Genomic DNA, 18,801 nt, shown 5'->3' with positions numbered 1-18,801 from the left:
AGTTTTAAGATGCAAATGTGGGTCAGAAATTGAAGACACGGTCACTGGGCATGTCCACTCATGCGGAGATGCTCTTGAGTTTCAGACAAAGGTTGTTCTAAGGCAGCAGTTCTATTCTGCTGAGGCTTCGGAAAATCCTTCCCAGGACTGGGAAAAGGGCTTTTGTGTAACCTCAAAGCTCAACTGGTGAAGTCATCTCCATGGTAAAGGGTGAGAGTTAAACAGGGTACGGGTACAGGGCAACCCCTTGACCTTCAGCCATTCAACAGGAACATGAGACCTCTAAAGCCAGACTTAGCTCAGGCTCCAGATACCTGCAGAATTGCATAGCTGAGGCCACCATGAGAATGGAAGCAGGTTGGAGTAAACTTAAAAGCTGAACCAAAAAGATATTGCTGTAGGTCAGCACAGAAAACAGACACAAGAATAACAGAAGCAGGTATTGAAGATGGATGGTCAGAAACCTGGGTTTGCAAATGCATCCTACAGCTTCTGGGGTGCTGCTGCCAGCCACATCGATGGATGCAGGACTGAGGAGTCTTGTCGGAGCACAAACCCGCTTAATTTTGTTGGAAATCCTGACCATTCTGCCCTAAAATCCTCATGCTACACAGACTGGCAACCAGTGCGTGAGCAGCTGGGCTTGTCCATACGTGGGTCTATGAGTGCATTGTATAACCCAGGTAACTTGGCTGGTTTTGCCTTTCTAACTCAGTTGCATAAGGCTCTTGCCACAAGAAGTGTGGTTGATGAGTTTAAGAAGGCTGACTAAGCAATTTTTGAGTCCTCAACACTTCCAGGCAGGCCTGGATATGTGCCACATAGACCAGAAAGTCCTCCAAGGAGCTGTGGGCTTGTCTGGAATGTTACAAAAAGCTCTTATTGTTCTGCCTTTCAGTGAGGTTTAAAAATTAAATACCATGTTCTCCATCTGAAGTTCACTCTCTCAGCCTATTTGCCTCAGACCTCTTCCATCAAATTGTTAGCAAATATAATAATAGTGAAGAGTTTTTGTTGTTTGCTACGGGATCCGTGGTGGTAGAAAAACTTTGTGTGAGCCATCATAGAGCTGTCAGGATTGGGTGATGCACTTCAGATGCGTTGTCCCTGGTGGATGGAGGAGCATCCCAGGGGACCTACCAGTGTGTCGCAGTCTGCTGCCCTGAAAACAACCTGTGGGATTCCCATAATGCTCCCAAAGTCAGGAAGGGGCCAAAGGAATTAAAATGTTTCTAAATTTTGGAATTCTGATCACAAAACTCTGAAATGCCACTTTAAAATGAAAACAAATGCAGCTGGTTATCCAGTGAAGGCAAGAGACCAAATTGCGTAGTCTCTGCTGCATTTTTGTTGTATCTGTTTTTTCGGAATTTGAATTTTATGTTATTTACTCTGAACAGTGATGCTTTTTAAAATCGCTGTTAGCTATTAAAATGACACATTAATTGTTTCTGCAATTAAAAATGTGTTCAACTATCCTCCGTGCCAGCATCTGTGACATTCAGAAGTCATAAACATCAACCACTCCATCATTTTTGCTGTAAATGTGTCCTAGAAAAGTCATTTCATACCAAACCTAAACTAAGAAACGTACCACAGCAGCATTTTAGAAGTTCGCTCATGAGGCTTAAAGGATGTTAAAACTCTTCCCTTGACCCTTCCCACCAGGTGGATACTTTGATTAGTAAACTTAGCCACCAACTGGCTGTTTAGATCGTTGGCGTAATGATCTGTGACATATAATACTCAAAAAGTTAGCAGCCAAATGCTGGCAGAGGCTGCATGCTGACAACTCTCAAGAACTATCATCATTTCAGGCATTTGAACTTTGAACGTTTCAAGCCCCTTTCCATCTGGTGGGCTACAAGCAACAGCAAGCCACAGGCTTGACCTTGAAATTATTATTGGTTGACTTTTTGTGGTCTTTGAGGTGCCAAACGAGGAGAGTGGAGCATTTCCCCTGTCTCCCTACCCCAAACCTGAAGTATGTGAGCTCCCATTGTCAGGCTACTACCATGAGCAAACAACATATTTGACTTACGGTTGGAAGAAGAGAGTTTCTAGCATTGTCAAAGCTTCACAGATTTTTATCTTGATAATAAAACCGAGTAGATGAGAGACGCTGGCTCAAACAACAGGTCTTGTTCTGGCGAGGAACAGGGTAGCTGTGGCCCATACCCATGCTGGTGATTTTGGTTCCAGTGCAGGAACCACTAAGAACATTTGACGTGAAGAAAAGCTGATTTTTCTGTCTTTGTGCTGCAGGGAATGACCATCCGTCCTCTTGTTGACTTGTTGGCTGTCAAAAGGAAACGAGAGAGTGCTCCCACAGTGGGAGAGCAGATCCACATTCGGGTAAGTGATGTGTCTATCCACACACATCCAGAGCTCTCCAATGTGCTTCGCTGATAGCAATATGGCTCTTCCAAAATGTGGAGTGCCTCCAGGGACTCTACAGATCTACAGTTTTACCTGAATCCTCCACAGGTCAGTCCCTTTCCAGCTTTGAAATTCTATGCAGCTTCCTAACCATGGGTTATTATTTGCATTGGAACAGCAGCTACCAACTCAACTAGGATGGTGTTGCATTAAAAGGTGCACAAACACGACAGGAAAAGACAGTCATTCACCCCAAAGTTTATACTGGGACCTAACTCCAGCTTTTCTGCTTCTCTGAAAAGAGTGATAGAAAATGAGACTTGGATGCTTTCAGGGTTAAGATCTTCTGTATGTTCACTAGTCACTTGACCACTATCAGTTTGGAGATTTTTGCAAAAAATATTAGGAAAGGGAGAGCAAGGAAAACACCATATTGGAAGGAATCACTGAAGTCACCATAACTCAAAGTTGGAATTTAGTTCACCTTGCTCTTGCTATCCAAACATTGGCCTTCCTAGTTACAGAGGACTTCTCCACAGAGTGGGTCAGCTCCATGAGAATGCAAGGTCCTCTGCACATCCAGCGCTGGCCAGGGATTTTTTTAATGCCATCATACTCCGAATCTAGTGTAAAATAATGTTTCTGAATATAAGTGTTTATGCCCAGTCATATTTCTGTAGGTATGGTTCCTTCAGGAATATTTTTGTCTTCTTTTTGGGTAGCTAGAAATAAAGACATTAGGTCTGAGGACATTTGTAAAACCTGTTTGGCATCCTCATAATTAGGTTGTATTACAGGGCTTTGTCTGAGGTTAACGGAACACTTCAATAGGCTGAAGAGGCTTTTCCTATCATGAACAGAGGATACTTTCTTCTTTTGTTAGTGTATGAATAGTAAATCATCTCTGGAAATGTGTTTATTAGGAAATGTGAGCTGAAAATGGCTAAGTACCAATTAAGTTGAGAAGGTAACAATGCAGATAGTTGGAAACCAGGCACGCAGAAGCCAGAAGTGGCTTTCTGCCTCAAATTTATTTCTCTGATCGAATTAGCAGAATGGGGGCTGTCATTTTTCAGTCCTCAGACCACAGAGCTGCTAAAAGCAAATGTGAGGTCTTTCATCCTATACTGGCTGCAAAGTCGAGTGAGCCGCTGGGGAATTTTTCTGTCTCTGATCCCACAAAAAAAAGTTACTCTTACTAGAGCTTGAGGAAGATCCAGGGACATCAGTACTAAGGTGTGGAGGGTCATTGGCTGTGGTGGAGCAGAGACCTCTCCCAGTTTAGAGATACTAGCAGGAGGGAAAACAGTTTGGGAAATCACAGAGATTTAACTTCTTGGTGGAAAAATCAAACTGGGATTTTTAATACCATTTTAAACAGTACTAATAATTTCGTATTAGGCAAGATATGGCAAATGATTTCATTCAGTGGGAAGTGCCTGGGGAAAGGCAGTATTTATTCAAGTTAAAGCAGCATTTGTGTGTTATCTACACCTATATCCTGAAGATACAGATCTCCTGAGACAAGTTGTCCTCAAAAACCTCAATATGAGTGTTTCCCGCTAATCAAGACCCAGTATGTAGGACACGCAATCCATCAGCCATCCTATATGTATCATAGAGAGCAGATCCACGTCCCTCAGTGATTATTCTGTGCTCGTGTAGACCTGAAAGCAGCCAAACCACTTATTGTGCTCCAGAACCAAGGGATGCACGTGGATGCCTGGATGGGGAATTAGCCTGATATCCCCCCTTCTTGTTTATTGGTGCTGGGTAGCGAGCTGAAAGCATCCCCGGTTTCTCTGCTGGCTTTTGATGTTTGCTGACTGAGTTCATCACGTATGCGATACATGCAACCGGTGTACAGCAAAATCCTCTCTTCTGTTTAGTTCTTGGATCATTTGCTGGCTGGCATTGAAGATATATCTGGACACTGGGGACAGTATTACTGGAAAGACAAGTAAGGATTTGCCAAAATACAACTGTGTGTACACGTGTAGAACAAAATGAGGCTGGTTTCTATTCCCTGAGTTTCCCCTGTGGGCACTTGAGCCTGGTTCATTCTTATGGCACAGCCAAGGTGACAAAGGGGTGGCTTTTCCTTGACCAAGGTGCAGGTCACATATTGCACTTCAGCCTAAAAAGTCTCCTTTCTCCTCTCCTGTTTTGTTTGTCCCTTCTTGCCCAAAGAAAACTGCTGGAAATGAGAGGGCCATTCCCTCCTGCCTGCCTGCCCATGTGGGACCTGAGGACCCCAACCCTGTGTGTGCACAACTAATATTAAAAATATGAACTTGCAGCACTTGGAGGGGCAACCACTTGTGGACTGACAAATTACAGATGATCTCTACAGATTTCTGTAGCAAAGTGTGCAGTTTTTGTTAAGTTCTGGTAGATTGTACACACAGGAGAATTTTTTTAAAAAATGCAAATAACATAAAATATACCAACAGCAATCTACCAGGTTTAATTCCTAGTCTGTGTAGTCACGGATGCAGCTAACTCCATGGTGGCTGCTAAATGCAGCTGGCAGGGGTTTTATTGGAAATGTCAGTGCTTCGAGATGCCACTATAGGGTTTGGGAATCGCTGCTGCTGAGCAGTGTCCTGGCTCCTTGTGAGCAGGTTTGCGAACAGCCAGCAATAGCCAAACTGGAGCATCGGCATTCAATACCGGTCAGATTTTTCCCCAATGTTGTGCTGCATTTGAGCAGAAAGTGAGAGGAAATGGCTCAAGAAAGAATCTGGAAGTGTTTAAATCTGTTGCATCCCTTGGGGCTATTGCATGTTACTTGTAGTGCTTAGAGTTTGCAATAAATCTGACACTTTGTGGGGGGGTTATTATGTTCAGCAAAGTTTTAATATCATAGCTTATGTACTGGAGTGCAGAAATAATGAAATACTGACTGTTTGGACCAGTGATTTCTGGAAAGAAGATAATGGAATACAATGAAATATGGGGCAGTCATGGACTGCGAACTTGCGGACTTGCTCAGGTCCATTTTGATGCTGGGGAGTCATGGGAGGAGGCTAAGCCCACCTTGGTGTGTTGTGTTTTCTTTTTTTTTGCTCTTTCCTCAAACAGATTAGAATATTTCAACAGCAAATACCTGCAGAAGATCCTGCTTCGAGAATATGACCAGCCGAAATCCAGTATTGTGCTTCTCTATGAAAAGCTGGAGCGGAAACATGCCATCGAGCTGGCAGAAGCCGGGCAGCTGGGCCATGCCCCGTCTCATCCCTCCTTGCTGTAAGTTGTCCCCTTTCTGTCACTCCTCCCAATCCTCCCACTGGAGGGAACAGTTATGGAAAGCTTTTACAAACTTCTCTGCCTCCTCTGCTCTTCCCTGCTGGGCAATCCCATGAGAGGAGCAACAGAGCTTGGACAAATGCAAAATAAACACTACTTAAAAATGAGAAGGTGGGTATTAAAAATGATCAGGTGGATGAGCAATCTGCTGGCATTGATGGACAGTTTCTGATGTTGTGCATGGACACTCATCTCTATCACCTGCAGAGTTACACAGAAATGGTGCTCTGAGGAAGAAGCACCTGCACCATTTTTGATGCCTTTACACTATTATGCATGTTGAAGGGACCCAACAGCGAGAACGATTGTTGGGCTGAGAGAGCAGGGTCAAATATTTGCAAGTCAGAATGGCCGGCTCATCTCTCACAGACAGTTTCGCTCTACCACAGCTCTGTTACCCGCTTAACCCTGGAGCACACGCTGGCACGACTCTGATGCAAACACCACATGCCATTTCTGCCATGAGCTCCAGCTGCGGGGATCAGCACTCGGTCGTGTCTGCTGGTGGTGGGGTCCCAAAGGGCTTTGGGGATTCACCAGTTGTGCTGCTGTGCATCTCGTAAAATAAGATGTTCTGGTTTTCTTTGCAGCAACAACGACAGGACTGTCATAACAGACAAAAAGTTGGAGGATGCCGTGAATCCGGACGTCCTGGAAAATATACAGGAAATATTGGCAAGGAACCTGTACCGAATAAGGAGAACGGTATAACTCTTCCCACAATCTGTATTTTAGGTGTCCAATAACAAAAGTTATCTCAGTTATCCTAACAGCCTGAGCAGATGTTATGATTATTTACATAATTACTAATGATATCTCTTTGTGAGCAGAGAATAGTTGGCTCTGTGAAGCCAGACCCAATTTCTAAGTCAGTGGCATGTCTCTGTTTGCAGCATGACAGCTTCTGAAAGGTTCACCCAGTCAGCCTATAATTTCATAAAATATTTTAGGCATCAGTACCCAGAACCAGAAAGGAGAAAGGAGGAGCACGTGAATCTTCAGGCATCAGGTTAGCAGATCCAGCAGCTGCAGCAGTTCCTGGCTGCCTACGGGACAGAGCAGGGATGGAGTTCTCCTCACATTGCAGGGTTTTTCAAGAGAGCACAGTCAGTGAGCTGCAAGTGAGAGTTAATCTGCAGAGATTTTAAAACCGCTTGGCAGTTTTGCCATGAAACTAGTAAATAATATTGAAACCACTTGCTGTTTACAGAATAACTCAGGAATAATCTATCTGGGGTTTTACACAGCATCTAGGACTGTGCATTGTAATTGCTGCTCACATGGTGGTACATGGAGCCTTATCCTTAAAATCCACCTAAGCCTTTGTTTATGGATTATGCATGAAATACCGAGTCCTTGGGGATGTGGCTGGTGTGGGCAGCTCAGCACAGAGGGCTCACTCACCCCCTCCTGTCCCTTTGCTGAGCTGAGAGAAGCAAATAGATAAGGCTGGAAGGAAACCTGTAGGAATGGTGAATGGGACGGAGATGAAGGCAACACCTCCTGTTTGCATTTCTGCTGAAATCCAGCCTCATCCTCGTAGTGACAAAGTTACCTCAATTCCCACTGATGTTAGTAGGAGATTTCACTTTGGTTAGTTTATGCCTTTTGAAGCAGGATTTATAATTCCTGTTGATGCTCTTGCATTATTTATATGTGAAGGGGGGGCTGATATAAAATATTGGATGGCAGAGGCCCTGAGACAGCTCTGGCTGAAGAAACCTCTAATGGAGTCGTTGCACTAAGTTGGTGTGTCACCTGGACTAGCAGAGATGCATCTCAGTCTTGTCATTCAGTGATTGCTTGGGCAATTTTGTATAAAAAAAGGCAGAGTTTAGAGTCTCATCTTCCTTCCTTGGCTCTTTTTCCCTCCATCCCCACCTCTCATGCTTGGGTGGATCAGTTTATCTTCATGGCTAGATGGGGTGGTCATGGGCAATGATGGACCTGGAAGACACAGGCACTAGTGAAGGGATGAGGGATGGTCCTACCCCAGCCCTGGTCTCTCTGGTGCAACATGCAGGGACCGGCGTACAGCAGGCACACCCTGCCTGGAGACACCGAGCCCGGGGAACATCCCAAGGAGATCCTAATCCTCCGGCACAAGAGCCTGCGGGTGGAAGTGAGCGGAGGAGACATGACCATCTCCAGGACGGAGGTAAGAGGCAGTGGGGATGGCTTGGACCTGCAGAGACCATGTGCAGGTATCATGAACGCTAGCAAGAGTGCTCTTTTTTGCTGGTGGTATTTCCTTTTAGAGATAAATTTAGTTAACTTAAGGAAATAAAAAAAGTGTCTCTCAATCCTAAATTGCATTTCCATGAATAGGAAATACTGAGGGAAAAAAGCCCAACTCCTGACAAACAAATGAGCAGCGCTGTTCAGTGCCTTGTGAACACAGGCTCCTAGCCATACTGGGAAAGTTATTTACTGAGCAAATGTTATTAATTGGGTTTCAGTCTGTGGATTCGGAGGTCTGTTTTTCCCATGTTTTCCTTTCTGGGAGATTTTGTCGAAGGCAGGAATTTGGTGCACCCATTGTCAGCAGTCCAGATGGATTGTAAATATTTGAAACTGTTTGGTGGTGTGTTTTGTTTTTTTTTTTTCTTTTCCTAACTCTTTTGAAAGGACAGAAGCACTATTATGAGCTTTCTTATTTATCCTGGAGGTGAGGTTTTTGTTTTTAAAAGCAGTTCTGGACAGACTTGAAGAAAGTAAAATAGAGGAAAGTGTTGCATACTGATTCCTGCAAGAACCACTTCAAGTCCAAATTTACTGCTGGCACAGCTCCATGACAGTTCATTGTTTTCTGAATTAAAAGAGAAATATGGTAAATACAATGTCTGTGGCTGGTGAAGACTTCCGCTGACTTCTTTGGAAATCATGAGAGAAGCTGGGCAGATGTTTCCCCTTGGAAACACAAAATGGGCCAGGAACGGTGCACAAGGAGCAGACTTGGTCTTCTCAGTTCCTCCCATCCTCTAAAACTCTTAGTCTTTAGGAAAAGCAATTAAGTCCTGCCAGTATTTTGCTCACAGACACCCAGGTCAGCAGCAGTAACTGCTGGGCCATCCCTAAATTTCACCCACTTCTCTGAATCTTGGGTTTTTGCTCAGGCTAAAGCACCATCCGAGTGCAAACCGTGGTCTCTGATGTGGGCAGAGAGACTCCATTGCTAAGGAGAACAGAACGACCTTTTAAAAAGAAACAATTTATTTTTCTTTATTTAGGTAGTATTTTCCTACGACAGCACAAGAACTCAGGACTGCCACAGGCTTTTCTGCACTCTGATTTCTTTGTTCAAATGCTGGTCACTGAAGAGCCCACCAAGAACGGCACCAGTGCACCAAATTCTGCTGCGTCTCAGGCCTCTGTTCACAGAAAGGTGTTCTGGCTCTTGCAAATGACTTAAAAGATTTAATTTGATCATTTACATGCTGATTGGTACTTACAATTCAAAATAGATAGGCAAGAACATGGCATGTTCCTGTAGAACATTTGGTATAATTAAACTTCAAAAGAACAGCATCAAGCTAGTGCTGATTTTAAGTGCCATGTTCCAGACTTTTAAGGACATTTGATTGTTAACCCTTAGGCTCCCATTAGGTTCTGAAGTGCATTTCATAGGAAATTTAACACCTTTGGGAAGACCATTTCTCCTGTTAGTCTGAGTTCCTACAGCTGGCCTTTCAGGGGACAGAATATTTGGGGGAGAAATTGAACAAAAAGTAAATTCACTCTGTCTCTATACTGACCCATGGATGGTGGCTAATACCCTGTGGGGATGGTGAATGGTGCTGTGCGTTGTGCAAAATGCCAGTTTGATGCTGATTGCTGCTGGCTCATAAGAGTAATTTGTTGGTGATAATTCTACCCCTGTACAGCAGCTACTTTTGCTTTGTGCAGTTGGATACTGGGGGCTGATTCCAGTGACATCTGTGAGGGTGACTCTAAGCCCCAGCAGCATCCCTCTGCACCCAAAAGGAAAAATCAGGCATGCTTTGTGTGAGCAGCAGCTTATCTGCTCGTGTTTCAGAATAGCTGCCTCGTTCTACTGCAAATAGAAATGAGGAAATACCGAAAAGTGATGGGATGATGTTCTACGAGAGCCCTGGAATATTGGCACAGGGTGGGAGGGTGGGTGAACACTGTTACTTCACGCTGCAGGAGGACAGACTGCAGAATTTGTCAGCAGAAAGAAGGAAAACTGTGCTAATTAGTAGATTTCATCCCATTAAAAGAAGCTCAATATTTTAAATTTCTGGGAAAAACATAAACCACTCAGATTTAGTTTTATGCCAAGTTGACAAGCAAGTGTCATTTTCATGTTTAAAACAGAGATGAATGAAAAATATGCCTAGTTAGTGTCTGTGAATTTTCTAATTGCCAGATCTTCTGTAGTCCCAAAGGGAAGGGCTTGGCCTTCCAGGTTTTGAGTCAGCAAAAAAACCCAGACGCTCTCATGCCACACATTTTTCTATTCTGTATTTCACCACGAGATGGAAGCATTACAACTGTCTTTGCAAACCCGACTGGAAATCGAGGAACAAACTTCAAGCAAAAGAGCCCTGAAAACCCTCCGGTGCTGGTGAAACACCTACATGGTTTCTATTGCCAGTCTATTGAAAAAAGCTTTGGTGATACATTCCATCGGTTAGGTGTTGTGAGCTGAGTGAATAATTTAAAATCTCCTTGGTTCGGTAGAAACACTGCTTTTTCTGCTTGCTGGCTGTCTGCATATATGGTGGGTTTTTTGTTGTTGGTTTGTTTGTTTTTGTTTTTACTGAAGTTGCTTAGTCCTTTGCTTTTAAAATATGCAGCTCTTGTAGCTCAGTTAGATTCGTCTCAGAACTTACTAGGTGCTGGTTGGTCTTTTCCTCCTGCATCAGCCACCACAAAATAAGGTATGTATGGAAGAGCATCTTTCTATAGGTCTATGGCTCCACCAGGCTGGGGAGGAACCAAGAGTGAAGGTCGTCTCTCCCGATGGACAATCCATCTCCTTCCACATCTCCTTCCGTCAGTGTGGAGAAACCAGTGTCCTCACCAGTATAGGCACTGGTCTGTGGTCAACACTTTGGCTTCAGCCAGGTTGAACCATCTCTTCTCTCTAACCTGGGTGGCTTTGGGTACCTTGAGGGTCTACTGCACTTTGGGTATCTGCCTTTGCTTTTACAGTAAATGCTGCCTTAGAAGCCCCTGCCAAGGAAGTGTTGCAGAATAAATAGAGAAGGCAGAGAAAAGAAGAACAATCCTCATCCCTCCCGAGCCAGCGGTGCAGGCTAAATGATTTACACCATGCAGAAAAACCTTGGCAAGTCTATGAGGTGACTTCAGATCTGAATCAGAGCCCAGAGGATTAACTCCAAGACTATCTATTTCCAGCAGAAAGTTCACCCTCCTCCACCTGAGGACAAAATTCCTGTCGAAGGCTGATGCTTCCCGGAGCTGGGCATTGTGCTGGCTCTGAACAGTGCCTGGATTTTGGGCTTGCATTATTCTAGGCAAGGATCCAGTGCAGAGTACCTTGGCAGGGAGGTGTCTGAGACCCAGGATAGCTTTTATTTACCACCGAGCACCCAGAAAATCCTTGCACCTGTAGCCAGGCAACTTCGTCCTCTTTTCCTCTGCCAAAACCCAAGTACACTCCCCCAGAAGGAGCTTATTTGGAGCTGCCTGTGAGCCATGTGCGTAAATGACATTCTGCCTTTGGTAATTATGTCGGAGCCCTTTCATGGAACATACTCTGAGAATCGTTAAATGCCCCTGGGAATGGCTTTCCAGGGAGCCAGGCAATGCTGCCGGAGCTGGGAAGGCATTGTTATTAAAATGGTCAATAAAAGTGTGAACAAGGGATGGAGGGCAGCGGTCCTCGTTAGGGGAGGGAGGAGAACGAGCCGAAACAAAACAGAAAACCAGGCTGGGAGGTGTCCAGAGTTATTTTGGCAGTCTGGGTTTCTGGACCGATGTGCCAATTCACAGCTGCATAAGAGACTTATTCCCAGTGTACAGAAGCACTGAACAATTCAGGCAGCATTGTGCTACCAGATTTATGTTTGTTTGTTTGTTTGTTTTTTCCGAGAGGGTGGAGATTAGCACTGGAGTGAAAGGACAGGGAACTCGTTAGTGCAAGCTCGTTACCTGCCTCCTTGGCCTGCAGCCGAGGTGGGGAGCAGCCAAGGTGAGAAATGTCCATGTTCTGGGGATGGGCTTCACCTGCCCCATCCTCCCTGCTCCAGGGCTGCTCTGTCCCATCCCATCTGCTGAATCGCTCCTGGAGAGCTCAGACCTCTTCCACCAACTCAAAACAAATCAGCATCTGTAAATATTTCCTGCCATCTCTTTGGCCTATTTTTAGCAATAGTTCATGTTGTTTTTCTTGGCAAAACAAATGCAGACGGAGTCCTTGGGGATTGCAAATGGCTTGTTTATGAAGCAGGAGTGTCATTAACAGACCTGCTCGCGATCTTCATCAGTGTATTAAACTCCTTTTCCTCTTTAATCACAGAAGGATGATTCCTACTCGGCGCAGGGTGACTCCAGCCCACAGCCCAAGCTGTGCCGCTCCTTCACCGGTAAGCTGGGGGGTTCTTCGTGTTCCACCAAAGGCTCAGATGTTCAGCAATGATTGCAGATTATTCCACTTATGGTGATGCTAATGCATAAGCACCTTATAAAAATGAATGCTACTTCAATTAAGTTCATGCCCAAATACTTTCAAAAAATCAAAGTATATTTTTATTTTGCTTGCTAAGTGTTATTAAAATGCATTTCGAGTGTCCCATTAGCAGCACTGTCTGTTTTGAGTATCTGTTACAGAAAGATCAGTGGCTCAAGACCTCATGTTTTTGTAAACCCAAGCTCAGTTTTTAGATAGCTGAAAGCTTAGTTTTCACATTAAATAAATAAATTAAAAAAAAGTTTCATATCAGTGAAGCCTCACACAAAGTATAGCTGGTTGGAACTGTAGGGAGCATCATTTTAGCCTCTGAACTGCAATGAGATGTTCAGTGGAAAACCGAGCACTGAATTTTTATGATACTTGGTACAACACCTTTTAGCACGGTCACAGCTGTAAAAGTGATGATTGAAAAGATTCAGTGTTTGTTGAAAATAACAAAAAAATAATGGTCTCCCAACATAGGCTGAGATAGGTTAAGGGGCTGGGTCTAATATTAACATACAGAATATTTCTTTCTTACATAGGAATTGGAAAAATATTTAAGAAGTAAGAAATTTTCCTTTCAATCTTTTTGTGTCCTATTTCTAATACTGTCTTCCTTTGTAATTTTATTTAAACAATTAACTGAACCCTTGCTAAATAAAGAGCCATGGAGTAGCTGGTACCTTATTACAGGTTTGCACAAGTTGATGGAAGGAACACAACTGTGTGACATTTGTGTGTGCATAACACAGACATCTGCTGGGAATGTAGCTATTTTAATCCATAGTTTATCATAAATGTTTAAACTGTGTTCTTCCTGAGGAAAAACATGAGTGTAAGCAGAGTGAAGTGATAGAAAGCAGTGTTGCTGGGTGAGTTGTTTTTTGCCCCAGGGACAATGTGAGCACAACAGCCCCCGACATCAACCCTTCCATCAAAACTGCATGTACCTCCTCCCAAAAAATCACTTAACGTGACAAAGTGAAATTATAGGTGCTCCAGCAGGACACCTGCATCTTGAAAAGCTATTTTAAGATAGTCACTGGTATGAATTTTTGTTCTGCAAAGTTGCTAATGCAGTTTGACTAAAGAATGATGGTATTTATCCAGATAGGTAACATGTTTTAAAGTACAAAATAGGTTTTAAATTGCCTTTTTTTCCCAATTGAAACACTTTGTCTTCTGTTTTGTAACTGAAAAGTGATCCTTGCAGTGGAACAGCTCATCCCCAATGAGCAAACTGCCACCTCAGTAGCTCTTGGTATTTCTTCATTCCTGTTGACCCACAAAGGAGAACATTTCTCATACAAGTCTGTGTTTTTCTATTCCTGCAGTGGGGAATGCAGAAAAGGTTCGGGAAGTGGAACGGGCCCGCTCGAAGTCGGTGTGTGTCATCCCACCACCCCAGCCCCGCGATACGGCCAGGGGTGAGAAGAAAGAAACGGAGAAAGAACTGACTTTGGAGATGTAAAGGCACAGATGATGACACTGGTGTCCCATGAGGGATCGGACTCTGTTGCGTGGATGGCTACTATGCGTGTAGATAATGTAAATAAGATGAGTATTGAAAGGACTGTGTGGACAGGGCAAAATATCCTGAGCAGTCTGCATCAAAGCATGAACTCTCATTGCACGATGTGGAGTTTTTAAAGGGAACCAGGGGAAATGACGCGGAGCTGAGCACTAACGGTGCAAGGTAACATCTGTCACAAAATCGGTTTGTTCAGCCTGGGAAAACTGGTGGAACTGTCTGCAGCTGCAAGAAAGGATGTTTTAATATCAGATTCTCTCATTAGTCAGCAGGAATAGACTAAACAGCAGGAAGAGTTTAGATTATGTGTTAGGAAAAACTTTATCATCTCCAGGAGAGTTTTCCACCAGGAAAGAGCAAAAGATCTCTTCTGCTCCTCAGGGTCCTGACTATGAACATTAATGACGTGGAGTCCAAAGTTAAATCATATAGTTAAATAAGACATTATGTCACCCCTTTTGCAGAGCAGGTGCAGGTAAACCCCAGGGATAGGACCGGAGGAAGACAGATCCCTCCACATTTCGGTAATTTCCTTTGAAACTCCAGGTAAGTGTTCAAGCCTTCAGATTCTTGTCCTTAGCTGAACCTAATAGGCTAAATTTTACTATTGTAAACATCAGCATTTTTCTTTCTCTTCCCTTTCCTCTGAATTAAAGGATCCAAGAGTATTTAATCTGAACAAGTGGCTTTTTCTGAATGAGAAATAAAATAAACTGTAGGAATTCACACACTCCATGATGCTTTTTGACTTCCAGAGCCAATCTGTTGCGTGCAGAAATACTCCATTAGGAGACCACTGCTTAGTACACTGGGGATTTTGTTTTAATTTATTTATTTTAAAATTTATTTATTTAATTAATTTAAATTTATTTAAATAAATTAATTTAAAATTTATTTATTTAATTAATTTATTTTAAAATTGTGTATATTTGCTTGGCAAAGCTGTGGAGGTCTCATTTTCGTTCGAACAAGCTCCTTTACGGTGTCCTGACATAAGCTGATGTAGTTAACTTTGACTTGAAAGCTACTCTTGACTGCCCCATTGCTGGAAATTCACCTCATTGCAAATGAAAATTGGACCTTTTAGCATTATATGTGTATTTCATGTGTGTATATACATATATATACATATTTATTGATTTTCTTATAAGTCCACTGTCATCTTCAGGACCTTATTAAAATTTTTGTTTGTGTCTTCGTTTAATCCATCTTGTGTGGGAGTCACATGAATTTATCTACACTTTGTTTAGAAAACCGTCCATCTTTGAAGATGATGTCATATACATGTACTACATTTCTATCTCAATTAAATATGCTGTGTTATGAAGTTATCTAAGAGTTATTGCCTCCCTGCATCCACAACACGCTCCTGATGATGTCAGCAGTAGTGGGTGACACGCTATCTCCTCGGTTGTCTGGGTTAATGTCCACAATGTTTAACTTTTCTCCTGAGGTTCTGGACAGTAAATAGCTACAGAAAGATTTACTAACATGAGTCCTTTTTATTCTGTGACTGGACAGCAAAAAGAAGAAGAAATCACGTTGCTTGCCAAGGAGGTTTTAATCAAGTTTATTTTAATCAGGGATAGAAATTTTGTGAATCCCTTGGCCAATTCTTGCTTATGTTTGTTGTGGGTATATTTTTTTTCTTTTTTTTTTTTTTTTTTTTTTCCTTCTGGCTTCTGAACTGTCTTGCTTTTGTCAAAAGTATCTGAACGTCTGTACTGTTTTTGCCTTGTACAACATCGTGCTTTGGGCATTGGGTACTTCAGTAATGATCTTTTAGTGTCTGAGTTGCCCGTGACATAAAATGAGTTCTTTGTGATATTTTTATTGGGCATTATCAAATGGTGGCTTTTTCTTTGCACGTGTTGATTTCTTTGTAATGCTGTAGTAGGCAGCAGAAATAATTGGAAAAATGAAGACAGAAAATTGAACTGAAATTTTATCTGATGTGAAAAAAAAAGAAAAAAAAATTTTTGCTTGCATTCTTTTTTGAAATGGTATGTTTTTTATCTCACTTTAACCCAACAAGAGACATATAGATGCCAGGATCTCCCAGCTTCTAGCACTTCCAGATGCTGCTGGGCTCCGGGTGCGCAGCTTGTGGCAGCATGGAGGCTGCAGCCAGGTCCTGCCACGCTGGTGGCTCCATCCATCCCCACGTCCCTGTGCATGTACCCCGGTCTGACCCTGCGCAGATCCCAACCCATTAATCCCTTTCTACTCTACCATAACTACCTCCCCGATGTATTAACAATTTGCTTGATCTGCAGAGAAGACAATATTCTGTGCAGTACATACTTTCCCAGTGAGTCACTCTGCCCCAAATTTAACCTTCTAGATACTATGGATTTTTTCTTAAAGTTTCTTTACAAAATATAATAGCACAGCTAAAGCTTTTATGAAATATTTTCCAGTTGCTTAGTGGCCAAGTCTCTGACTAGTGTGTATTTCAGCCCAGGATACTTTTGATAATCTTTGCCAGTATCCAGTGTTGGTGGTCTTAAAATTCTACAACTGAGTGGAAAACTGTTAAATGCTCAGGCTTCAGAGCATGCCTAATTAATTCTTTGCAGGGTTTTAGTCCTTTAAAAAGTGTTAAAAAACACGGATTCAGTGTATCATTGAATATTGCATGCTTCTGTGGAAATAAATTGCATCAGTTTGATTCCTTTAGTAGTTCAGAGAGTTATTGCTCTGTGCTTCCTCTGGAAGTTTGCAGGAGTCTTTTGAAAAGTTCAGGTTAAAATACGCAAAAGTTGCAAATGATGAGGAGTAGCTCAATGGCAAAGAGAGAGCCCAAAAACTACATCAGAGAAGTCTGGGCACATAGATCAAGCAGCTGCATTTACAACTCAGGCTATAAATCTCCCTTGCATTTGCAACTCCAAAAAGTATTTGTGTTCAGCACGTGGGCTTTTTTTTTTTAATTTTTATTTTGACCAGAAAATCATGCTTCTGTTTATTTTGTTTCACGACTGCTTAAGGAGATTATAATGGCTCAGTCCTGGAAAATACAGGCAACATTTAAGAAGGGGGTGAGACAAATTGAGCTTTTTTCTCTCCTGACATCAAGTGCTGGGGGTTTTCAACCTCATCAGAAACACCGAGTATCTTTCAACATCCAGGCTTATGTGCTTCTTCCAAGAGACATGTAGACGGGAGAGATGAAAAAGGAGCGTGTGATGGAGATGAACAGGTGATTATAATTTTAATGCAGAATTAAGGGGGCAAATGTCAATACGGATATCTATTCCTCTCCCCACGCAGTTCATATTGGGGGGTTGCTCTTTGCAAAACTGTCTGGGGATGTTGGTGCCATTTTCAAGGCAAAGTTGGTAGTTCTTGGGTAGCACTTGTGGTGGGCTGGATGGCTTTGATCTCCTTGTTTTCTTCTCGTTCTGAGGTTTGTGGAAGCAAGAGTCAAGTCAGAGACCCACAGGAGGTATTCACCCCATCTGCCCAAGGAACCACGATGTGGAATGTCTTTCGGAGCACAACAGATCATCAGTGGAAGTTTCAACGCAGAAAGGTATGCAGATCTCCAAAGGGACTCGGGGATGTCTCTGAAGGCAGCCCTGAAATCACTTTTGTTCATAAAGTTGCAAGAAATCCTCTTCTTTCAGCATGAGACTGTGCAAATATGTTGATCTATCTACATAACAATTATTTCTTCTGTGAGCATGGATCAAAAAAACAAAAAATAAAGATAACTCAGACCATCTTTCTTAAAATTTTTCCAGAGATACTCACTCAGCCCAGTCCATCCTCAAAAATTATATGGTTTTTAAACCCCACATTTTCTGATTAGTTAATCAGAAAATCCTCAGCCCTTTCTAACTGCAAGAAGAAGAGATGAGAGCTGGAATGATTTATTGGTGGCTTTCTTGCCCTTTCTTTTTTCCCTTTCTTTTCTTCTTATATATGTGTGTCCTGTATATTAACAAGGCTGTGTCCATTGCATTGTATAAAATCTATATTAACAAAATGCTTGCACAAAAGAAAACCAGAAAACTAATTTACATTTTGAAACCGAAAGGGGTCTGAATCTTATAATTAATGAAGAAAGATGGTGTTTTTTTTCTGAAGAGTAGAGGAACGATTTTTTCTATTAGTCTTATGAAAAAACATTCCTATTATAACAATTTTTTTCCCCTAGAGAAGCAAGAGTGTGCAGAGGTTAGGTGAACCCTGGCCAAGTGAGGCTGAAGGACTTTTCTCCTCTGGTAGCCCCTGAAACCTGCTGGTGTGGAAATCCAGCACCTTCTGGGCTGGCTGGATGCAATGGGTTGATATCTAATTAAAACAATTATCAAGTTGAATGGAGGGAAATAGAAGGAGGCTGTAGCTCCATCATGTGTGTTAGCTGTCCCCAGCAAACCTGGGTGCTCCCACCACGTGCTGCTGGAGCAGGTGACCAGTCCCCGTCCCAGGCACTATCTCATTGTCCATCCCATCCAGGAGTTTTTCAGATCCTAGCGGTGATGAGCCCGTGTGTGGAGCTGTGCCAAGGCGAAGGGAAAGCTCATTGCATGGAGAGATGTTTTGACCTTGCAAACTCGATTCCTATTCCAGAGCCGAAGAATTTGGAAAATGTTTGGCTGGGCACATAGCAGCCCGCGAGGAGCCAGGGCTGGGCACCAGCACTGCTCTCCCTCAGCCACGCTGGGGTTTTTCTGCCAACAGGACCGAGAATTACTGAGGACACCTTCCAAATGGCAAACAGCGCTAACTTGCGAATATGCATTAGCATAAATACAGCAATGCCAAATACAGCTGACTAAAAAGCACACACATAAACGTGGAAGTGTGCATTAATCCCTTTTTTAAAAAAATACATGAGTGCCCACTTTGCATTTTAATTTGGTGCAATTGTGGTGCAATCTGCAAAAGAAAGTCCTTGCTTCTGGTGTGC

General features: G+C 42.8%; 1 protein-coding gene across 1 annotated transcript in view; it reads left to right on the top strand.

Moving 5' to 3' along the window:
• Positions 1-16,156, top strand: part of LOC102090807 (sodium/hydrogen exchanger 2) — a 28,052-nt gene extending 11,896 nt beyond the window's left edge. Inside the window, 7 exon segments of the mRNA XM_013371253.3 lie at positions 2,266-2,355; positions 4,269-4,339; positions 5,464-5,628; positions 6,279-6,393; positions 7,712-7,846; positions 12,197-12,263; positions 13,687-16,156. Coding sequence (XP_013226707.3) covers positions 2,266-2,355; positions 4,269-4,339; positions 5,464-5,628; positions 6,279-6,393; positions 7,712-7,846; positions 12,197-12,263; positions 13,687-13,823 — 780 coding nt within the window. The 3' untranslated portion in view covers positions 13,824-16,156.
• The last annotated feature ends 2,645 nt before the right edge of the window (positions 16,157-18,801 follow it).

Source organism: Columba livia, chromosome 12 (assembly GCF_036013475.1).
Source record: "Columba livia isolate bColLiv1 breed racing homer chromosome 12, bColLiv1.pat.W.v2, whole genome shotgun sequence".
NCBI classification, from domain to species: domain Eukaryota; kingdom Metazoa; phylum Chordata; class Aves; order Columbiformes; family Columbidae; genus Columba; species Columba livia.
The sequence above is the reverse complement of the archived record's forward strand: the minus strand, read 5'-3'. Positions and strand labels throughout refer to the sequence as shown.